Consider the following 24,829-nt stretch of genomic DNA (forward strand, 5'->3'; position numbering starts at 1 on the left):
AGAAGACATAAGTAGGGTACAAAAGAATATAGATAGGTTAAATGAGTGGGCAAAGATCTAGCAAATGGAGTATAATGTGGGAAAGTGTGAACTTGTCCATTTTGGCAGGGAGAATAAAAAAGAAGCATATTTTCTAATGGTGAGAGATTGCAGAGCTGTGAGATGCAAAGGGATCTGGGTGTCCTACTGCATGAATTGCAGATGATTATGAATTGCAAAAGGTTTGCAGGTTCAGCAAGTAATTCAGAAAGCTCATAGAATGTTATTGTTTACTGCGAGGGGAATTAAATACAAACGTAGGAAGGTTATGCTGCAGTTATACAGGGCATTGGTGAGACCACATCTGGAGTACTGTGTACAGTATTGGTCTCCTTATTTAAGGAAGGATGTAAATGCGTTGAAAGCAGTTCAGAGAATGTTTACTAGACTAATACCTGGAATGTGTAGGTTGTCTTATGAGGAAAGGTGGGTCAGGCTAGGCTTGTATCCACAGGAGTTTAGAAGAGTAAGAGGCGACTTGATTGAAACATATAAGATCCTGAGGGGTCTTTACAGGCTGGATGTGGAAAGATTGTTTCCTCCTGTAGTAGAATCTAGAACTAGGGGCCACTATTTAAAAATAAGGGGCTGCCCATTTAAGAAATTTTTTCTCTCAGAGGGTGGTGAGTCTTTGGAACTCTCTTCCTCAAAAGGCAGTGGAAGCAAAGTCTTGAAATATTTTTAAGACAGAGGTAGATAGATTCTTGATAAGCAAGGAGGTGAAAGGTTATTGGGGGTAGGCGGGAATGTGGAGATGAGGTTACAATCAGAGCAGCCATGATCTTATTGAATGGTGGAGCAGGCCCGAGGGGCCAAGTGGCCTACTCCTGCTCCTAATTCGTATGTTCTAGCCATGACTGGACAGATAGGAATGGAACCAGGGGAGGGCAGTCCCGCCTAACTGGATGACAGAGAAGAGATATTGGAAGAGCCTGGTGTGGTCAACCATGTCAAAGACTGCAGACTGATAAAGAAAGATGTGAAGAGATTGTTTATTATGGCCACAGTCAAATAAGATGTCATTTGTGACTTTGATAAGGTTGTTTCCGTGCTGTGGCGGGGACAGAAACCTGATTTGAGAGGTTTAGACATGAAGTTACGGGAAAGATGGGCACAGATTTGGGAGGTGACAGCACATTTAAACATTTTGGAAGTGTACAGTACCTGAGGAGAGGAAAGCGTTAATAATATCAGCTAACAATATCAAGAGAAAGGAAGAGAAGTGGTGTGGTCAGCATTTGGATGTGAATCCCAAGCACGGTAAATGAGTAGCGCAGTGGTTAGCATCACAGCTCCAGCGACCCGGGTTCAATTCTGGGTACTGCCTGTGCGGAGTTTGCAAGTTCTCCCTGTGACGGTGTGGGTTTTCGCCGGGTGCTCCGGTTTCCTCCCACAGCCAAAGACTTGCAGCTTGATAGGTAAATTGGCCATTATAAATTGCCCCTAGTATAGGTAGGTGGTAGGGGAATTGAGGGAAGTTGGGGATGTGGTAGGAATATAGGATTAATGTAGGATTAGTATAAATGGGTGGTTGATGGTCGGGCCAGAGGGCCTGTTTCAGTGCTGTATCTCTAAATAAATAAAATAGAAATTACTAAAGCTACCTGAAGAATGGCATCATAAAGATGTGGCTTCTATAGATCTCTTCTGAGACACGAACATCATCTTCATTCTCAATTGTCCTCGGGAGAGCCTCAGCAACAAATTGCTCTGTACCATTGTATACAAAGTAAGTCTTGTTGCTCAAAGCAGCAAAATCCAGCAGCTAAATATAAAAGAAAAGATTACTTGGCCTTGTATGGATTTTCTCAGGCTTCAAATCATAGTTTCCTCTACAAGATAAGCATTGTAACACATTTTGTTCATTTGCATGGCATCATGAAAAGCCCATCTATTTGTGACTGGATATTCCTCAACCCAAAACCTGGCTGCTCTCTCTGGTGCTGTGTGTGTTAAACTCGACACTTTGGCTGGTGTTCCCATTACTTTTGTTTGTTTCAGCTCCCCAGCCTTTGCCTGGCTCTAAGTCATCACCTGCATTTTCTCATTATGAATAATAATAGTCATATGGTTCCCATCTTTCAGATGTTTTTGAATCTCAAATGGTACAAGGCTAGATATTCCTATTTCTCTATGTGTGGTATTCTAGCTGAACCTTGACCAGCAGTATATTAACTTTGAACAAAATTAATATAAAAAGCGGTATATTAACATTAAACAAAGATTGTCCTACATGTTAAGTGTCAGATGTTTCATAGCAGGTATGGTTACCACTGTTACTGCCGACAAGGTATCACCGAATCCTTAGGTGGGCTACCCAATCAGTGAGACTGGGTGTAGCAAAGCTGTAATGTTCCTTTAATCAAATGTTGTTATACATCCAGTAATCTCTTGCCTCATGGTCAGGTTTGTTTTTCCCATCTGGGGCCCAGACCCTTGCCTTTGATTATCTATTGGCCATTCTGTGCCCCACTTCATCACAGCTGGAGCAACTGAGACCTCTGCGACCAATGTTGGAGTCCTTTTCTGTGCATTGCAGATGCAAATCCTCTTGGGAGGAATCTAGCCAACAGGTCAGATAGTGCTAAAATAAAAGCAAAATACTGTAGATGCTGGAAATCTGAAATAAAAACAGGAAGTGCTGGAAATACTCAGCAGGTCAGGCAGCATCTGTGGAGAGAGAAGCAGGGTTAACTGATGAAAGTTCTGATGAAAGGTCACAAACCTGTAACGTTAGCTGTTGGCAGGCAAGGTTACCTACTGTTCTACTCATAAAATTGCCATTTGTTTACATTTGGGCTTAGTCTGACAGTAATCCTAAACATATCCCACTTTTAACTTGAAACCATCTGATCACTGGACTAATAATCCCAGAGACATGAGTTTAAATCCCACCATGATAATTGGAGAAATTTAATTCAGTTTAAAAATAATTCTGGAGATAAAAAGCTGTCTGTAAAAGCGACCATGAATCTATCATAAAAATTCAACTGGTTCACCCCCCCAAACAAATCAAAAATGCGAATGGAATGCTGGCCTTTCTATCTCGAAGAATAGAATACAAGGGGGTAGAAGTCATGCTTCAATTGTATAAAGCCCTGGTTAGACCACAGCTGGAGTACTGTGAGCAGTTCACGGCACCACACCTTAGAAAGGATATATTGGCCTTGAATTGCAGCATAGGTTTACCAGAATGATACCTGGACTCCAAGGATTAAATTACAAAGAGCGATTACACAAACTAAGGTTGTATTCTCTGTAATTTAGAAAGTTAGGGGGTGATTTGATCAAAGCTTTCAAGATTTTAAGGTGAACAGATAGGGTAGATAGAGAGAAACTATTTCTGCTGATTCTGGAATCTAGGACTGGGAGTATAGTCTAAATATTAGAGCCAGGACCTTCGGGAGTGAAATTAGGAAACACTCCTAGGCACAAAGGGTAGTAGAAGTTTGGAATGCCCTTCTGCAAACAGCAACTGAAGCTAAATCAATCGTTAGTTTTAAATCTGAGCTTGTTAGATTTTTGTTAACCAAAGGTATTAAGGGATATGGGGCAAAGGTGGATATGTGCAGTTAGATCACAGGCTAGCAAAACAGCCCCGAGGGGCTAAATGGCCTACTCCCGAGTTCCTATGCTCCTACTAATGTCCATTAGGGTAGGAAGCCTGGGTCCTTACTCAGTCTAGCCTATATGTGACTCCAGTTACACACCAATGTGGTTGACTCTTAAATGCCTTCTGAAGTGGCCGACCAAGCCACTCAGTTGTATCAAACCGCTCTAAGGAATAACAGCAGAGGTTCAGGAAAGTGGTCCACCACTGCCTTATCAAGGTAACTAGGAATGGATAATAAATGTCAGCCTTGTCAGTGATATGCACATACCATGAATAAATACAAAAAGAAAATGAATTCAGATTCTAGAAGTAGTACAAAGACCATCACTGTATGCACCAAGCCAACATTTAGAGATTGTATCCCATTACAGACAGATCAACAAGTTGCAATTGATAGCATGGACTTTAAAAGCTGTTCTTTACAGGTAAATGAGTAGTAGATAAGTGCAATAATCATCACATCTAACAAATATCAGGTGTCATTTATAAAACTCTGGAAAACTTTGGAAATTCACATACCTCCTTTTTGATGATTAATTCCAGTTTTTCCACCTGACCTCTTTGAGTCAGATTGTAGAGATTTTCCTGCAGGTCATTGTGCTCACGTGGGGTGTAAGGAATAAAATCATCATCTTGGTGAAACAAAATGACAGGCTCCTCTCGAACATTAAAGCAAATGATTTCCTTTGTAGTTTGAGAGTTTGGAAACAGACATTTTGGATGAATGTTAAAGTTTCAGTCAAAAATTATCATGATTTCTCTATATTTTCAAATATTAAAGAGCATTCTTTCAAAAATATAATATAAAGAATTTTCAATAACAGTATCTGAGCTTTTGGCAAAATAAGTTTACATTCAATCTTCCGCTCATTAAAATTTACACTTTATCCAGTGAGGTGTGCATAAGCAGTCACTTGTCCATTCATAGAATCATAGAAATAAGCAATGCAGAAGGAAGTCATTTGGCCCACCATGCCTGTGCCAGTTCTTAGAAAGAGCGATCTAATTAGTCCCACTCCCCTGCTCTTTCTTTATAGCCCTGCAATTTTTCCTTTCCAAGTATATATCCAACGCCCTTTCGAAAGTTGCTATTGAATCTGATTCCACTAAGCTTTCAGGCAGTGTATTCCCGATCACAATAACTCATAACATAAAATAATTTTTCCTCATCTCTCCATCACCCATGTCCCCACTTCCTCCCCCCATCCCACCCCCCGTTCCTTTGCCGATTACCTAAAATATGTGTTCTATAGTTACCAACCCTACTGTCAGTGGAAACAGTTTCATTCTTTGGGTTTTGTGCAGCATGCAATGGGCCACCCAATGGCCCACATGACATTCATTGACCAACGCTGAGGGTAGCTTCTCAATATTACTGATTAGTAATGGAGAGAAGGGACATTGAGATACATCTTTCCTCTGTGAAATATGTTTGTTATCTCAAGATTGTGTGTCAGCTGTGGCTCAGTGGGTACCATTCTTGCCCCCACCTGCCAAGAATGAGGCACATTAATTTTGTCATAAACATTGATTTCAAAACTGTTACTGGAGTGAAGGAAGAATTTATTTTTAAAAAAACCACAATGGACCCGTGGCTGGAAAGACATTTTTGCATATTAACAGACAGTGCTTGAAAGGACAAGACAAGACAAAGCCAGAAGTGGTTATACCAGTCGGCCACATGACTACCCTGCTGGCCAACTTGGGGAGTTTTAAATTGTAGAGACAGTGTTTGAACTGGCAGAAAGCTGTTTGCTCCTGGATTGAAAAGACCTCTCCTGGCTGGTTCACCACAGCCTCTCCTGTCTGTTCCCATCTTGTTCTCACAGAACTGAATCCACTGAAGACACATGAACCCCAAGAGAGAAATATCTCCTACAGCAAACAAGGTTTAAGAAGAATACTGGGTCCCAACGAAAAGCAAGATCTACCTCCAATCAAGGACTCTACGGTGAGGTCGAAGACCCGTAACAAAAACTCTTCAGATATTGCCTCAAACTTTTCCACTGTATTTTTTCTACTTTTTTCTGTCTGTATTTGCATGTGTGTATCATGCATGCGTGCTAATGTGGGCGCGTCATGTATCTGTAGGTGTCAACCGAATTAAAGTTTCATAAATTTCAATATTTCTTCTTTAAACCTAAGAAAACCTGTGTGTCTGTGCTGGTTTCTTTGCCTAATAATTGGAAAGCAGTGAACAAGGATTCACTAAGGGGGAGCTAAAAACATGATGTGTTTAAAATGTAACCCTATTACAGTAAGACCCGGTGAAGGCTGAAAGGGAACCCTAGACCTCTTTCTCACTTGGTCGTAACACCCCTAAGACAGAAGGTTGCGAGTTCAAGCCCTACTCCAGGACTTGAGCACAAAAATCTAGGCTGACTTTCCAGTGGAATGCTACACTGTCAGCGACACCATCTTTCGGAAGAGATGTTAAACTGAGGTCCTGTCTGCTGTCTCAGGTGGGGTAAACGATCCCACGGCATTATCTTGAAGAAGAGCAGAGGTGTTAACCCTGGTGTCCTGGCCAACATTTATCTCACAAGCAAATTCACAAAAAAAAGATTATCTGGTCATTATCACACTGCTGTTTGAGAGAGTTTGCTGTGAGGAAATCTGTTCCCATCTTTCCCGGAACTCCATGTTTGAATCTCTCCAATCAGATTCCCACCCCTGCCACAAGACTGAAACAGCTCTTAACAAAGTCGCAAATGACATCCTATGTGTCTGTGACAAAGGTAAACTATCCCTTCTTGTCCTTTTCGACATATCTGCAGCCTTTGACACTGTTGACCACATCACCCTCCTCCAATGCATCTCCACTGTTGTCCAGCTGGGTGGGGCTGCTCTCACCTGGTTCCATTCTTATCTATCTAATTGGAGCCAGAGAATCACTTGCCATGGCTTCTCTTCCTACTCCCGCACCGTTACCTCTGGTGTCTCCCAAGATCTATCCTCAGCCCCTCCTATTACTCATCTACATTTTGCCCCTCGGCGACATCACCCAAAAGCACATTAGTTTTCACATGCACGCTGATGACACCCAGTTCTACCTTACCACCATCTCCCTCAATTCCTCCATGGTTGCTAATCTATCAGACTACTTATCCGACATACAATACTGGATGAGCAGAAATTTCCTCCAATTAAATATTGGGAAGACTGAAGCCATCGTTTTCGGTCCCCTCTCCAAACTCCATTTCCTGGTTACTGACTCCATCCCTTTCCCTGGCAACAGTCTTAAATTAAGCCAGTCTGTGCACAACCTTCATGTCACATTTGCTCCAGAGATGAGCTTCCAACCTCATAATCATGCCATCACTAAGACCACCTAGTTCCACCTCTGTTACATTGCCCGACTTTGCCCTGTCTCAGCTCATCTCATTCAGGCCCTTTTTAATTCTAGACTTGACTATTCCAATGCACTTCTGGCTGGTTTCCCACATTCTACTGTCTGTACACTTGAAGTCATCCAAAACTCTGTTGCCCCCATGTCTTAACTCACACCAAATCCCTTTCCCCTTTCACCCCTGTGCTCGCTGACCTATGTTGGCTCCAAGTCAAGCAACGTCTTGATTTTAAAATTCTCATCCTTGTTTTCAAATGTCTCCATGGCCTCGCCCCCTCCCTATCTCTGTAATATCCTCCAGTTTCATAACCTTCCAAGATATCTGCACTCATCTAATTCTGTCCTCTTGAGCATCCGCGATTTTAATAGCTCCACCATTGGTGACTGCGCCTCCAGTTTCCGAGGCCCTAAGCTCTGGAATACCCTTCCTACATCTCTCCACCACTCTACCTCACTTGCCTCCTTTAAGACACTCCTTAAAACCTACCTCTTTGACCAGGCTTTTGGTCATCTGACCTAATATCTCCTTATGTGGCTCAGTGTCATATTTTGTTTTATAATGTGAAGAGCTTTGGGATGTTTTATTATGTTAAATATATAATATATTGTGTGTTGTTGTGGTCTTCAAAGGTGCTATATAAATGCAAGTCTTTCTTTCTTTCAAGAGTGGACACAAGCCATTATACCTGGTGGCCCAGTCACATCAGCACATTTCTTCCTTGGCAGATTTTGGAGATATTTGATAGCAAACTGATGAAGAATCCACCAATTGTTAGCCAAAGTGATGACACATCTGTCATAGAAATTACTTCTCTCAAAGGGTCGTGAATCTGTGGAATTCACTACGTCAGAGTGTAGTGGATGCCGGGACATTGGGTAAATTTAAGGTGGAGATAGACAGATTTTTAATTATAAGTGGGTTGAAGGGTATGGAGAATGGGCAGGAACGTGGACCTGAGGCCGAGATGAAATCAGCCATGATTGTATTGAATGGTGGAGCAGGCTCGAGGGGCTGAATTGCCTACTCCGGCTCCTAGTTCTTATGTTCTTATATATTTACTATATTCGTAAATCTAACAGTGGTAAATTCACTCATTCAATCAAATACAACTCAAAACCTTGCACATTCATCACAGTAAATGGGCTCCCTGACCTTTACAAATGAGTTGAGCATTGATTCTGGTGATGGTTACCTTTGGAAAAATTGAAGGAAGGAGAAGGAGGAACAAAACAACTTGCATTTATACATAGGAAGACATCCCAAACACTTCACTATGGTTTTCTTCTTTCTTTGGCCTCCTTGTCTCGAGAGATAATAGGTAAGCACCTGGAGGTGGTCAGTGGTTTGTGAAGCAGCGCCTGGAGTGTCTATAAAGGCCAATTCTAGAGTGACAGACTCTTCCACAGGTGCTGCAGATAAAATTGGTTGCCGGGGCTGTTACACAGTTGGCTGTCGCCTTGCGCTTCTGTCTTTTTTCCTGCCAGCTGCTAAGTCTCTTCGACTCGCCACACTTTAGCCCCGCCTTTATGGCTGTCCGCCAACTCTGGCGATCACTGACAAGTGACTCCCACTATTTGTGATCAATGTCACAGGACTTCATGTCGCTTTTGCAGACGTCTTTAAAGCAGAGACATGGACAGCTGGTGGGTCTGATACCAGTGACGAGCTCGATGTACAATGTGTCCTTGGGGATCCTGCCATCTGCCATGCTACTCACCTGGCCAAGCCATCTCAAGCGCCATTGGCTCAGTAGGGTGTATATGCTGGGGATGTTGGCCGCCTCAAGGACTTCTGTGTTGGAGATATGGTCCTGCCACCTGATGCCAAGGATTCTCCGGAGGCAGCGAAGATGGAATGAATTGAGACGTCCCTCTTGGCTGACATACGTTGTCCAGGCCTCGCTGCCGTAGAGCAAGTTACTGAGGACACAGGCTTGATACACTCGGACTTTTGTGTTCATGTCAGTGTGCCATTTTCCCACACCCTCTTAGCCAGTCTGGACATAGCAGCGATGCCTTTCCCATGCGCTTGTTGATTTCTGCATCGAGAGACAGGTTACTGGTGATAGTTGAGCCTAGTTAGGTGAACTCTTAAACCACTTCCAGAGTGTGGTCACCGATCTTGATGGATGGAGCATTTCTGATGTCCTGTCCCATGATGTTCGTTTTCTTGAGGCTGATGGTTAGGCCAAATTCATTGCAGGCAGTTGCAAACCTGTCGATGAGTCTCTGCAGACACTCTTCAGTGTGAGATGTTAATGCAGCATTGTCAGCAAAGAGGAGTTCCCTGATCAGGACTTTCCGTACTTTGGTCTTCGCTCTTAGACGGGCAAGGTTGAACAACCTGCCATCTGATCTTGTGTGGAGGAAAATTCCTTTTGGAGGAAGAAGGAATTTTCCTTCACTATGGTATAACCAGAAAAATAGACACTGAGCCAAAGAAAATGATAGGTGGAGGGGTAAGCAAAAGATTTGTCAAGGAGGTGGGTTTTAAGGAGGTAGAGGGACTTAGCAAGGGAATTCTAGAACATGTGACATCAGCCTCTTAGTGGGGAAAAGGGGTGCAAATACACAAGAGGCTAGAGACAGTGAAGTTGGGGGGAGATTTGCATTATTCTGGATGAGGTTACAGAGGTATAGAAGGGTATAGCTATGGAAGGATTTAAATACATTTTAGAAAGTAGATGAGATAGTAAAGTTCTAAAATGGTGCAAGAAACATGTCTCCACATGCAACAGTTGTCAAAATTCATGAAGTCATGGTCAGAAATGTTTAAAATTATTAAATTATCCACGCACTACTGTGGAAAGCAACTGTTTGACATAAGTAGGCTGCCAAAGAAAGAGTTTTCAAACAAAAGTTTCAATGAGTTTCTGCAAAAGAATCATCAACTTACAAACCCCTGACCTCAGGTGAGTTCTCAGCCAGTTTTTTGGTGGAATGAGCAGATACTGACCATTGTGATTCAGATAGAGATTGGTCAGACATTGAGCTCAAACCATTCCACAAGCCTTCAGCAGATCAATTTGAAATGTTCTGCTCCTTGACATTTAATCACCAGATTGCAAGTTCCTAATTGGAGGAACTGCTTCCACCCGGTGATGTTTGCTTCTGGGAGTAAAGTACGAAAGGCAACCTTGCTAGGTAAAAGAACAACTTACATTTATATAGCTCCTTTAATGTAGCAAAATGTCCCAATGCACTGCACAGAAGCATTATCAGGCAAAATTTGGAAGTGAGCCACATCAGGAGATATTTGAACAGGGAATCAAAAGCTTGGTCAAAGAGGTACATTTTAAGGATTCACTTAATGAAAGAGATAGAGATAGAGAAAAGGAGAGGGTCCGAGCTTAGGGCCTAGACTGCTGAAGGCATGGCTGTCAATGGTCAGTAGTCAAGCCACAAACTGACATTTGAGGCTATAACTAGATCCATTCATTATCATTGTGAACTGAAAAGGCTCTAAAACATTCCCGCTCACTGGAATCAGGAGAGTAACATTGTCAGAGTTTGTGCCTACCTGCCCCATTCCACCTTATGTGCACCACCCATTTTTCTACTCTGTAGTGAATTTTCACTGCCCACTTGCTAAATGCTATCCAAAATTTTTGCAGGGTATTCTCAATTCAGCTGTGGTCTTAAGCTAGAACCTGGCCTCATGGAGGATATGGAAAATAAGGCTAACCATTAAAGGGCTGCCATTTTACTTTAAAGGAAACACTTAAAACTAAGTAGCTGCATATTGGGGCAAATACTTTATCTGTCTTTATAAAGGCTTTTAAAATATTTTTAGCCATTGCCAAAGCTTGGTGCAAGGGAGGGGAGAAGTACGAGGCAAAAATAAAACAAAAGGACAGCCGATTTGTTGAAGCAGACAATGGAATCTGTGAGCAAATGATGGAGCAACAGCACTTAGCCCTCGGTTTGATGGCTGGCAAAATGGAAATACTACTACTAAGACTGATGTGAGGAGGCATTTGGCAGAGTTGAGGCATTTGCTGGAAAGTCTCCTGCAACTAAGCCACAATATAATCATGGAACCTCCAATAGCAGCCAACATACCACAGTCCTCAACATTTATGACTCTGCTCATTTCAGTCTAGCACTGCAATGCCAACTAATGTGCTAGTCACACATGAGAAAGAAGCACCGGTCAGCACTGAACATATTTCTCACCTGATGCCCTTCCTCCTTCAGTCTTTGTAGTACTTTGCAGAAGCCTTTCGTTGTTGGCTGTCCCATGCCATACACTGGATAGCCAAGGTCAGTCTGGCGAAAGTTTGGTGCACCATAATTACTCATGGTAAGAAGGACATCAACTTTGTTGTTAAGATCTTTGACCATGAAATATTTGCCCTGAAAGGACATATAGTCAAAAATTGTATCACCAACAGATGTCATTTGCAAACAGTTCACTAATAAATTGATGCATGAAAGGATCTTTATCTTCTTTACAATTATAGAAACAATTAAGCATAAGGTTCAGCTTCTGAATTTCTAGCTCGACAATTAGCAGTAATACTAACAAGCTCAATGGGGAATTATCATGTGTGAATTATTTAAGGCACCTTTGCATGAGGCTGAGCACGAGTAGTAGTATTCCCCATAGTTAATCTTACACTGTAATTTCCTTCAGCTGGGAATTTCAGCTCATAATAAACAGGCTCTAGGATTCTGCTGCTAGGATATGAAAATTGGATGTAATTGTGTAAACACAGGAGCCTGCTTACAAATGCCAATCCAAAACTAAATATGCAAGCGTATAAGGGTCGGACTCAATAGCTGCAATGTTGAAGATAGTGTGTGAAATAAATTGAGCACAAAGCCACACCTCATAAAGAGTTAAATAATGGAGAAGGAAAACCTTGAATGTTGGAAATCTAAAAGAACAGAAAATGCATAGCAGGCCAGTCAGCTCCTGAAAAAGAAGGACAGGTTAACAGTTCAGCTTTAAGCCCTCAGTGTAATTGGATTGGAGAGACAGGAACAGTTACCTTTGTAAGATAGACATGTTAGGACTTGGCTGAGAAAATAATGGAGGAGGAAACAATAGCAGTTAGGGGTCAAACTCAAATCTACCAACTACTTTCACAAAGAAGTAGTCAATGTCCTAGCTTATTTTGGCCTGTACAAACTCTATGGGGGAAATGTTATGCTCTCTGGAGGCTGGGAGAGCATATAATCGGGTGGGATGGTGGGTGACCTCACCCCCCGCCCGCCTCTGCCAAAATTAAGTCCAGGGCAGGAAGGCCTGTGAATGGCCTTCCCACCCCGCCACCAATTGAGGCCGTTAACTGGGCATTAATGACTAATTAAGGGCCTCATTCCGCCGCCACTGCAAATAGCCATGCAGTGTGCAGCTCTCTCACCTCATGGGAAGCACGGCCCGAAAAACCGTGCGAGCTGCTTGCTGGCTGCAGGGTTGGGGGTGGGGGGGTGTCCCTCATTAAAAGGCACTGGTCACTTCCCCTGTGGGCTGCACGGTATCGGGCGACTGGAGTGGTGCACAGGTGCATCCACTGCGTGTGCCCAAGGGGGATGAAAGGACAGGATCAGCCTTCATGGATGTCAACAGGCTGATACAAAGCACAAATACTAAAATTGGCCAGCAAATGTGCAGGGAATGCCTTACTTATTCACTCTGGAACAAGAAGCATTACTGAGCAAGAATAGCCCTGTTCTGAAGTTATTTAAAGGGCCATTCAACAAGTTGCAGCTGAGGTGCCTTTGACTTACTTCTGCTCAGGCAAATTTGGTGGAAGCACTGTGGTGAGTTGCTGAAGGTGTTTGACGGTTTGTGCTGACCACAGGAAGGCTGAGGAATTCCATAGCTTTTCATTAGTATGGGGACAGTAGTTGCAGTGTCATTTGCTCTGCAGTTTGAACAGGATAGGCAGAGGAGGAGACAGGGAGGGGACCCTCTGCGATGAGGGTGGAGAAGGAATGTTCTCTTTAGAGGGCCTACTTTGAGAGGGTCTTCTGGGAGCACCAGTCCTAAACTGGGATGAGCCAGAAGCTGTGCCTGAAGAGGCTTCATTTTACTAAGGAGGTGATGATGGAGTTATGTCACATCCTTCACGAAGGCCTGAAGCCCGAAACCAGGATGAGGATGGTCCTCCAAGTGGATTTGAAGATCACTGTTGCCCTTTCGTTGTTCAAGACCTGTTTCTTCAAGATGGCAGCTGGTGACAGTAGCAATGTCTCAGTTTGCTGTCCATAGAGCTATCCAGGAGGTGACAAAGCCACTCTACAGGAGGAGAGAAGACCAGGATGAAAGGACACATGGGTTCACCAAGATAGCAAGCTTCCCAATGGTGCAGGGCACCATCAACTGCATGCTCTTGGCTCTGTGGGTCCCCCACATCAACAGGGAGCGAGACCACAACTGCAAGGGATGCCATTCAGTAAATGTGCAGTTAGTGTGCAACCACACCAAAAAAATTCTTATGGGTGGATGCTTGCTACCCTGAAGGCAACCTCGATGCTTTCACCCTTTGACAGTCTACACTACCCACTGCCTTTGGGCCACCAAGACAGATAACAGAATGGCTCTTCAGAGACAAGGGATACCCCCTCCACACATGGCTCATGAATCCCTTCTGCCATCCCACCACACGAGGTCAGAGGACCTTCAACAAGAGCCATGGAGCCACAAATAATATCTTGGAGACAGCTAAGAGATTTCGCTGCCTGGGTCACTGAGATTCTCACTGCAGTATATGTCTGAGAGCGACTCCATATTTGAGGTAGCGTGCTGTGTCCCCCACAACTTTACTATTGTGATTACGTGGGCCCAGCCACATGACCCCTTGGGATCTGGAGGCCATCTTGGGGGTGGAGGGGGGGGAAGAGGAGGAGAAGGAGGAGGAGGAAGAAGGGAGATCATATGCGCCAGCTGCAACTTGACAAAGAAAGAGGAACTGCAATGTGATGTTTTGCTTCAGCTGAAACATCCCCACCCCAACATGAACCCACCACCCCCTTACAAAAACTCAATTTCAGACTCTCCATGACAAGTCCACTTTGTCTACATCACTCAATAAAGGCCAAAAGCAATAGCTTCACATAACTTCTTTATCCAGCAATACATCAATAATGCAAAAAAAAAAGAATTAATCGCCTTTGTGCATATCTTTAGTATCTGTCTTCCAGCTGACCTTGCCTGGCCTAGTGTTCCAACAAAGTCCTACCCTATTGGCTGCAGCACGGCTGGTAGAAGGCTGCTGACTTTCATCGGTGGAGACTGCAGATGACCTTTCAGGACGACCTCAAGCAGCTCTGGGCCTTAAAAGCCCAGCTTCAGACTGCACCACCTCGGCATGGGCAGGAACAGTCTGAGCTGGCCAGCTGAATGGCATCAGCAAGGGCACTGCAGAAGTGGTGGAAGGACAAATGCCATCAACCTGACAGAGGACAGCAGGTTTGTTCTTCACAAAGCAACTGACACTCACCCAGGGCAGCACCTCAGCAATCCGAGTAATCTGTTTGAGGATCGATTGCTGGAATACTGTGAGAGCCTGCATGTCATGTACTGAGATCAGCATCCACAATGGCAGCAGTTTGTGACTGGGTGGCAGCAGTCACAACCTGAATGGCAGACAGCATGAGCCTACCTGCAGCAGACAGGGATCTCACAACCTCCATCTGAGCTGCTGCTGCAACATTGACACATTGGAAGGCATCCACCTGTGCTGCAGTGGAAGTTGAGACAGCGGCCAGCAGATACGCTGTCATGGGTCAGTCAAGCAGTGCTACCATGGAGTTGCCCACCAATTCTACGGTGGGAAGGATGGTCTCCAAGCTCCGTGCAATATTCTGGGCCATAGTGGAACAGAACTCCTCCATGCTTCTAGCCTGCCAATGTACCAAGCATGTTCAACAGCATTCTCCTATAGTCTGCTCCAACAAGGTCCCCCTCATCTGATTGCCTCCCCTCTGGGGAGTGTGCACATAAACCGACATCTCCCCCTGTCCTGGCTGCAGTCCACTCGTGCCCAGTGACTCACTACATGCAGATCCTGACTCTAAACTTGCCGCTAAGGTATACTCAGTGCCAGTATCTGAGCTGGTGGCTGCGAGTGTTAGGTCGAGCAAGGGTACATCTTCCTCAAATCTGTCTTCCTTCTCTTGCCCTTCCTCCTGTTTCTGTGGGGGCTGAGCTGCCAGCAGTTTTTGGCAATCTCAAAGCATAAAAGCATTAGGGGAGAGTAGGGGTTAGGGTGGGAGTGGAGGAAATCAGGAGGCACACAGTGACTCCATCTGCAGTTTCCATTTCATAGCACTTTTCAATGGTAAGGGTAAAGTTTTAGTGGAGAAGGTGCATAAGGCAGCAATTTACTGTCATCCAGATGGCCTGCACTACACCAGATGGCACTGGTTCCACTGTATGCTGCCCATGATCCGCAGAAATATCTCCTCACGGATGTTGAGGGGATGTAGTCATGCTAGTCCTGCTCTGGTACCCTATTTTTCCCATATATCGTGGACAACTTTCTCTTGCAGGAAAGAAGGCAGAATGTCATCGACTCTGTGTCAGTATGTTTGGGTGATGCCTGACATAGCTGAATAGCTGAAGGTATGTGGCAGCAGTGAGAAGTGCGTGCAGCTGGTATGCTTCAAAGGTAAGTAAGGTTTAGTGTAAGGATGTTAGGGATGAGTCCTCAGTGTCAGGGTGGGGTGCTGGATGAGTGATGGGTGTGTGGTGCATTGAGCAGTGTGAGAGGCAGCAGATGTGGTTGCTGCAAGATGTGGTGTGCTCGTGCATTGATTCACCTTGATCACCTAAGTGAGATCATTAAACTTTTTTGGCACTGCTGCCAGGTCCGTGGTGCTACACTCTGGGTATTCACAACCCTCGCCCCATGCTTCCAATCCATTCGCAGGGTTACTGTGGGAACCTTGTGCCCACCCCACCCCCCCACCTCCAACAGAAACATGGCAATCCTCCTGGCTTCAACCTCCCAGCAGAATCCGTTCTGGGCAGCATGGCTAGATTTGGGAGACCTCTCCTTCCTTTGCTGTTAAATGGCAATTCTATCAATGGCCAAAAGCAATTATCCAGCAGCCTGCAGTGCATTGCTGCAACTTCCCTTTTATAGGGAGTGCACCTCTAATTAGGGGAGGCTGCCTGGAATGCATGCTTTCCACAGAATGCTACTTGGCCCTCTGGAATCTGTCGAGGAAGCCTACGCAAGAATGGAGACCGGTGCTGTGCAAAGGTCTCACCTTTCCATGCCACAATCATGGAAATGAGGTGGGTAGACCAATTTGCTATCTTGACCACCCCGTTTCCAATGGGCCTGAGCAAGCCAGGAACTGTGGTTCCTCTGCCCAGAAAATCAAGGCAATTGAATTTCTTGCCCAGATTAATTTTCACAATTTATTTGAAATAATTAACCATGCTCACCACCACCTTCTCAAGGGCAATTAGGGATGAGCAATAAATGCTGGTCTGGCGAGCGGCACAACATCTCATGAATGAATTAAAAATATTTGACTAAGGAAAGAGTCACCCAGGTCTTGGATGAAGGGATTGAAGGTATGGTTCCTAAATTTGCTGGTGACACAAAGATAGGTAGGAAAGTAAGTTGTGAAGAGGAGATAAGGAGGCTACAAAGGGATATAGGTAGATTAGGTGAGTGGGCAAAGATCTGGCAAATGGAGTATAATGTGGGAATTGTTTTTTATTCATTCATGGGATGTGGGTGTCGCTGGCCAGGCCAGCATTATTGCCCATCCCTAATTGCCCTCGAGAAGGTGGTGGTGAGCTGCCTTCTTGAACCGCTGCAGTCCATGTGAGGTAGGTACACTCACAGTGCTGTTAGGAAGGGAGTTCCAGGATTTTGACCCAGCAACAGTGAAGGAACGGTGATATAGTTCCAAGACAGGACGGTGTGTGACTTGGAGGGGAACTTGCAGGTGGTGATGTTCCCATGCATCTGCTGCTCTTGTCCTTCGAGGTGGTAGAGGTCGCGGGTTTGGAAGGTGCTGTCTAAGGAGCATTGGTGCGTTGCTGCAGTGCATCTTGTAGATGGTACACACTGCTGCCACTGCGTGTCAGTGGTGGAGGGAGTGAATGCTTGTGGATGGTATGCCAATCAAGCGAGCTGCTTTGTTCTGGATGGTGTCGAGCTTCTTGAGTGTTGTTGGAGCTGCACCCAGCCAGGTAAGTTGAGAGTATTCCATCACACTCCAGACTTGTGCCTTGTAGATGGTGGACAGGCTTTGGGGAGTCAGGAGGTGAGTTACTCGCCACAGGATTCCTAGACTCTGACCTGCTCTTGTAGCCACGGTATTTATATGGCTACTCCAGTTCAGTTTCTGGTCAAGGGTAGCATCTAGAATGTTGATAGTGGGAGATTCAGCGATGGTAATGCCATTGAATGTCAAGAGGAGATGGTTAGATTCTCTGTTGTTGGAGATGGTCATTGCCTGGCACTTGCGTGACTCAAATGTTACTTGCCACTTATCAGCCCAAGCTTGGATATTGTCCAGGTCTTGCTGTATTTCTACACGGACTGCTTCAGTATCTGAGGAATCGCTAAGGGTGCTGAACATTGTGCAATCATCAGCGAACATCCCCACTTCTGACCTTATGATTGAAGGAAGGTCATTGATGAAGTAGCTGAAGATGGTTGGGCCTAGGACACTACCCTGAGGAACTCCTGCAGTGATGTCCTGGAGCTCAGATGATTGACCTCCAACAACCACAGCCATCTTCCTTTGTGCTAGGTATGACTCCAACCAGCAGAGAGTTTTCCCCCTGATTCCCATTGACTCCAGTTTTGCTAGGGTTCCTTGATGCCATACTTGATCAAATGCTACCTTGATGTCAAGGGCAGTCATTCTCACCTCATCTCTTGTGTTCAGCTCTTTTGTCCATGTTTGAACCAAGGCTGTAATGAGGTCAGGAGCTGAGTGGCCCTGTCAGAACCCAAACTGAGCATCACTGAGCAGGTTATTGCTAAGCAAGTGCCGCTTGATTGCACTGTTGATGACACCTTCCATCACTTTACTGATGATTGAGAGTGGACTGATGGGGCAGTAATTAGCCGGGTTGGACTTGTCCTGCTTTTTGTGTACAGGACATACCTGGGCAATTTTCCACATTGCCGGGTAGATGCCAGTTGTAGCTGTACTGAAACAGCTTGGCTCGGGGTGCAGAGAGTTCTGGAGCACAGGTCTTCAGTACTATTGCTGGAATATTGTCAGGGCCCATAGCCTTTGCAGTATCCAGTGCCTTCAGCCGTTTCTTGATATCATGCGGAGTGAATCGAATTGGCTGAAGTCTGGCATCTGTAATGCTGGGGACTTCAGGAGGAGGCTGAGATGGATCATCAACTCGGCACTTCTGGCTGAAGATTGTTGCAAATGCTTCAGCCTTATCTTTCGCACTGATGTGCTGGGCTCCCCCATCATTGAGGTTGGGGATATTTGTGGAGCCACCTCCTCCAGTTAGTTGTTTAATTGTCCACCACCATTCACGACTGGATGTGGCAGGACTGCAGAGCTTAGATCTGAACCATTGGTTATGGGATCGCTTAGCTCTGTCTATTGCATGCTGCTTATGCAGTTTGGCATGCAAGTAGTCCTGGGTTGTATCTTTACCAGGTTGACAACTCATTTTGAGGTATGCCTGGTGCTGCTCCTGGCATGTCCTCCTGCACTCTTCATTGAACCAGGGTTGGTCTCTGGCTTGATGGTAATGGGAGAGTGGGGGATATGCCGAGTCATGAGGTTACAGATTGTGGTTGAGCACAGTTCTGCTGCTGCTGATGGCCCACAGCACCTCATGGATGCCCAGTTTTGCATTGCTAGATCTGTTTGGAATCTATCCCATTTAGCACGGTGATAGTGCCACACAACACGATGGACGGTATCCTCAATGTGAAGGCGGGACCTTGTCTCCACAAGGACTGTGCGGTGGTCACTCCTACCAATACGGTCATGTACAGAAGCATCTGCGGCAGGCAGATTGGTGAGGAGGAGGTCAAGTATGTTCTTCCCTCGTGTTGGTTCCCCCACCACCTGCCGCAGACCCAGTCCTTTGGTACTCAGCCAGCTCGGTCAGTAGTGGTGTGACCAAGCCACTCTTGGTGATGGACATTGAAGTCCCCCACCCAGAGTACATTTTGTGCCCTTGCCACCCTCAGTGCTTCCTCCAAGTGGTGTTCAACATGGTGGAGTACTGACTCATCAGCTGAGGGAGGGCAGTAGGTGGTAATCAGTAGGAGGTTATCTTGCCCATGTTTGACCTGATGCCATGAGATTTCATGGGTTCCAGAGCCGATGTTAAGGACTCCCAGGGTAACTCCCTCCCTACTGTATACCACTGTCCTGCCACCTCTGCTGGGTCTGTCCTGCCGGTGGGACAGGACATACCCAGGGATAGTGATTGCAGTGTCTGGGACATTGTCTGTAAGGTATGATTCCATGAGTATGACTATGTCAGGCTGTTGCTTGACTAGTCTGTGGGACAGCTCTCCCAACTTTGGCACAAGCCCCCAGATGTTAGTAAGGAGGACTTTGCAGGGTCGACAGGGCTAGGTTTGCCGTTGTTGTTTCCGGTGTCTCGGTCGATGCCGGGTGGTCTGTCCAGTTTCAATTCTTTTTATTGACTTCGTAGCGGTTAGGTACAACTGAGTGGCTTGCTAGGCCATTTCAGAGGGCATGTAAGAGTTAACCACATTGCTGTGGGTCTGCAGTCACATGTAGGCCAGACCAGGTAAGGACAGCAGATTTCCTTCCCTAAAGATCATTAGTGAACCAGATGGGTTCACCAGATATGAAATTGCCCATTTTGGCAGGAAGAATAAAAAAGAAGCATATTATCTAAATGATGAAAGATTGCACAGCTCTGAGATGCAGAGGGATCTGGGTGTCCTAGTGCATGAATTGCAGAAGGTTAATATGCAGGTACAGCAAGTAATTCGGAAAGCTAATAAAATGTTATCGTTTGTTGCGAGGGGAATTAAATACAAAAGTTGGAAGGTTATGCTACAATTATACAGGGCATTGGTGAGATCACATCTGGAGTATTGTGTACAGTATTGGTTTCCTTATTTAAGAAAGGATGCAAATGCATTGGAAGTAGTTCAGAGAAGGTTTACTAGACTAATACCTGGAATGGGCGGGTTGTCTTGTGAGAAAAGATTGGACAGGCTAGGCTTTATCCGCTGGAATTTAGAAGAGTAAGAGGTGAATTGATTGAAACATATAAGATCCTGAGTGGTCTTGACAGCGTGGATGTGAAAAGGATGTTTGCCCTTGAGGGAGATTCTTGAACTAGGGGTCACTGTTTAAAAATAAGGGCTCACCCATTTAAGACAGAGATGAGGAGAAATTTTTTCTCTCAGAGGGTTGTGAGTCTTTGGAACTCTCTTCCTCAAAAGGCAGTGGAAGCAGAGTCTTTGAACATGTTTAAGGCAGATTCTTGAAGCAAGGGGGTGAAAGTTTATTGGGGGGAGGCGGGAATGTGGAATTGAGGTTACAATCAGATCAGCCATGATCTTGTTCAAGGGGCCCAAGTGGCCTACTCCTATTCCTAATTCATATGTTCATATGTTTGTCTTCTGAATCTCCAGCATGCTGGACAATTTTTACAACATTGTTTCTTTAATCCCAATGTATTTGTCATTTTAAGAAAAAGATCGCAGTTAAACGATTAGAGCTACATCGTGCAGCTTCATGAAACATTTTGTTCATAAAACAATGGAAGAAATGAATAGTGGATCACTAATGATATAATGGCTGTTTACTAATGCTGCTGACTGAGATGATCTGTTTATATGCCAAACACTGCAGGGTACCTTTTCCCTGTATGACCATACTATAAATGTACTATTTAGATTATGCCTTTTTTGGCATATCTCAGACTGATACATTTGCAGATTACTTGCAGCATAACACACTCATCCTTACTAATGTATTTTGCTCTTTGAGCAATTAATAGATGTTCAAACTGGACAAGCACATGCTTCCGAGAAGGCCCAATAACTTACCTGCACAAGGTAGTGCTCTGGTAAACTGTCGTTCATACGGCCAATGACATAATGGGCCTTATGAAAGTCATCATGAACTTGAAATTCTTCCTTTAAATTGTATCTTGGAAAGAAGCAGAAGATATGAGAATATAAGCAAGACAAATTAGGAAGCTCAGGAAGAAAATTGTTGTACCGGGCCTGTGATTGAGGAAAAGCAGCCATCATGACAGCCTAGAAGGCAGCTGAAAGCCTCTCAGTGCTGTAGCTGCATGTCTATTACCTGCTGTACTTTCCAGGACCAGTCCCTGCCAGGGGTTAGCCTGTGTCAGGAGTGTACCCAGGGCTTGCTGATGGCCCAGTACATAAAAATAACATGAGGCTTTTTTCCTCACCTATACCCTATGCCTGCTATATAATGTGGCTCAGTGGTATCAATCTAACATGAGTCAGAACGTTGTGAGTGCAAGTCCATGAACAAAAATATAGGCTGACACTCCAGCGCAGTAGAGAAGGAGCGTTGCACTGTCTGGTGCACCATTTTCCAGATGAGACGTTAAACCAAGGCCCTGTATGCCCTTTCAGGTGGATGTAAAAGATCCCACGGCACTATTTTGAAGAACAACAGGGGAGTTTTCCCTGGTGTCCTGACAAACAATATTGTATTAATCCACACTAATATTTGTACCCATAACTGTGATAATTTACCTCATTCTGATATTGTCCAAAAAAATCACCAAAAAACAGATGACCTGGCCATCACATTGGTGTTTGTGGGACCTTGCTATGTGTGAATTGGCTGTCATATTCTCTACATTACAACGTTGACTATACTTCAAAAGTACTTAATTGGCTATAAAATGATTTGGAATATCCTGAGGTCTGTGAAAGGCACTGCAGGAATGCAAGTTATTTCCTTTTATTGTACCTGTTGTGTATTCCCAACAGAAGGAAGGCCCCGGAGAGAAATCTATACTACTGCCCAATGTCCTTACCACTTTCAGCTGTAACAGAAAACATTTCCTAGTTGCAAAGCTGCCATGTGGAATTGCATGAACCCATCAATGTGACAAATCCATGATAACAGAGTCAACTGAACCTTCATCAGACACATTATTTACATTGCTAACAAGAGACCAACATTACAAATTCCAGTGTGTGCTTATCACTGGGAACACATCTGGTCTGGAGAGCTCCTGGTGTTGTTAATGAACAGCAAAAGACAAAATACTTTCCTCTCCCAGCACTAACATCCCTCACCTTGATAAGCACAGTAAGGAATAACTCCCAATTAGAAAAGCACCTCATTATTATCCTTCAGACCTCGCAAAGTGCTTCACAACCAATGAACTGTAGTCAATGTTGCTATTGCAGGCAAAAGGATTCCCAAGAACACCAGGGGCTCTCCAGACAAAGAGATCTGAAGTAAAATTACTGACTGCGTTATGAATGAGCAAAAGTCTAAATAGGTTCAAAATAAATGATCGAGGATTAAAATGGTATTTACCCCAGAGTAAGGGTACGGAAAAAGTAAATCATACTGTGTTAACCTAGATCATAAGAAACATGAGAAATAAAAGCAGGAGTAGGCCAGATGGCCCCTTGAGTCTGCTTCGTTATTTAATACGATTGTGGCTGATCATCTACCTCAACTGTACTTTCCAGCCTACCCCCATATCCCTTGAGTTCCTTTGTGCCCAAAAATCTACCAATTTCAATTTTGAATATACTCATCAACAAAGATTCCACAACCCACAGAGACACAACCCTCTGAATAAAGAAATCTCTCCTCATCCCAGTACTAAGTGGCCAACCCCTTAACCTGAGACTATGACCCCTCGTTCTATACTCTCCAGCCAGGGGAAACAGCCTCTCAACATCTACTCTGCCAAGCCCTCCAAGAATTTTGCACATTTCAATGAGATTACCACTCATTCTTCCAAACTCCAGAGAGTATAGCCCCTTTCAACTCAATCTCTCCTTATAGGACATTCCTCACATCCCAGGAATCAACCGAGTGAACCTTTGTTGCACCCCTTCTAAGGCAATTTATCCATCTTTAGGTATTGCAGTACTCCAGGTGTGGTCTCACCAAAGCCCTTGATAATTGCTGCAAAACTTTATTACTCTTATAGTCCAACTCCCTTGCAATAAAGGCAAACTACCATTTGCCTTTCTAATTGCTTGGTGTACCTGCATATCTATGTTAATCTAACCAATACTGTATTAAATATGTTCATAATGTGTTGAGCCAGCCTGTATTATATTAATCTAACTCCTAATATGTTAATCTTGTCCATACTGTGTTAGTCTAGCACATAATATGTTAATTTTGCCAATACTGTATTGATGTAGTGTATGTTAATTTGTGTTAATATAGACCATGTGGTGTTAATTTACCTTGTCCCAGGTTAATATAGCCTATACCATGCTAATCTAACCAATACTTCATTAATCCTATTCAAACTGTATTATTCATACCTGTGCTATTTTAAATTACAACATACTGTTAATCTAGATTATTTATTCTATCTAGAATGGCTGCAAAGTGCTTTGGGCTGCTCTGACGTCACGAGAGGTGCTATATTATCTCTTCTTTAATTTACCTCATACTGTGTTCATTTACCCCATAAGGTTTTAATCTACCCCATACTGTTAATTTACCCTGGACAGTGTTACTCTACCTGTAATGAAGACCCCCACCTGCCAAGAATGAGGCATATTAATTTCATCATATGAACATTAATTTTAAACTGTTGCTGGAGTGAAGAAATGACTTGTTTGAAGAGATCACCAGACATTTGGCTGGAGGACATTTGCATACTAAGACAGTGCTTGGAGAGACAAAAGAATTGCTCACTGATTCAATTAACAGAGATTGGGCTGGACAATGGTGATCTACATTTTGTCGTGGTAAGAGACAGCATACACTGCCCCGCCCCCTCACCAAGAGCTTTGGAATTCACAAACGCAGGAGTGATTAAGCCAGCTGGTCACACGACTAACCGGCTGGTCCAGGCTTTTTGAAATAGACACAGGACAGTTTGAAGTCAGACTGCAGATTGTAACTGAACCTGGAACAAGAGAGCCTCTCTCCTAACTGGCTCTCTCTTGCTTTCTCACAAACCTCTGGACCCACTGAAGTCACTTAAACCTCACGCGAGGGAAGACTCCTACATCGAAACAAGTTAAAGTGTGTACTGGGCCCCAACGAACAGCATGACTTACCGGCAACCAAAGATTCCATATTGAACTCAAAGGACCGTAAATAATTACCAGATATTGCCTCAATGTTTTCCCCTTTATTCCTTCTACTGTTCCTGTCTCTATCTGCGTGTGTGTTTATCTCATATCCATGCTAGCGTGGTCGCGTTGTGCACTCGTAGTCGTTAACCGAATTAGAGTTTAAGATTAATAAATTTCCATCTTTCTTGTTTAAATCTAAGAAAACTTGTCTGATTTCTTTGCCTTACAATTGGAAAGCAGTGAACAAGGATTCACTGAGGGGGGTGCTAAAAACACGGTGTTTGTTAAATTAAACACCGTTACGGTTAGACCAGGCAAAGGCTGGGAGGGAACCCCTGGATCCCCATCTCACCTGATCGTAACACTACTACATACTGTGTTAATTTACCCAATATTGTGTTAATCTCCCTTCTACTGGGTTAATTTACCTCATACTGTGTTAATTTACCCTGTACTGTGTTAATTTACCCTATACTGTGTTAATTTACCCTATGCTGTGTTAATTTACCCCATACTGTGTTAATCTACCCATACTGTGCTAATTTACCCTATATTTTTTAAATCTATCTGCCGTTGTTAATTTACACCATACTATGTTAATTT

General features: G+C 44.2%; 1 protein-coding gene across 1 annotated transcript in view; it reads right to left on the bottom strand.

The window, feature by feature from the left end:
* Positions 1 to 24,829, bottom strand: part of LOC137369343 (paladin-like) — a 158,546-nt gene that overhangs the window by 120,043 nt on the left and 13,674 nt on the right. Inside the window, exons 3-6 of the mRNA XM_068030414.1 lie at positions 21,002 to 21,104; positions 11,178 to 11,357; positions 4,172 to 4,336; positions 1,644 to 1,804 (exon numbers count right to left, since the gene is read on the bottom strand). Coding sequence (XP_067886515.1) covers positions 1,644 to 1,804; positions 4,172 to 4,336; positions 11,178 to 11,357; positions 21,002 to 21,104 — 609 coding nt within the window. The remainder of the gene's footprint in view (positions 1 to 1,643; positions 1,805 to 4,171; positions 4,337 to 11,177; positions 11,358 to 21,001; positions 21,105 to 24,829) is intronic.

Source organism: Heterodontus francisci, chromosome 4 (assembly GCF_036365525.1).
Source record: "Heterodontus francisci isolate sHetFra1 chromosome 4, sHetFra1.hap1, whole genome shotgun sequence".
In the NCBI taxonomy this organism is placed as follows: domain Eukaryota; kingdom Metazoa; phylum Chordata; class Chondrichthyes; order Heterodontiformes; family Heterodontidae; genus Heterodontus; species Heterodontus francisci.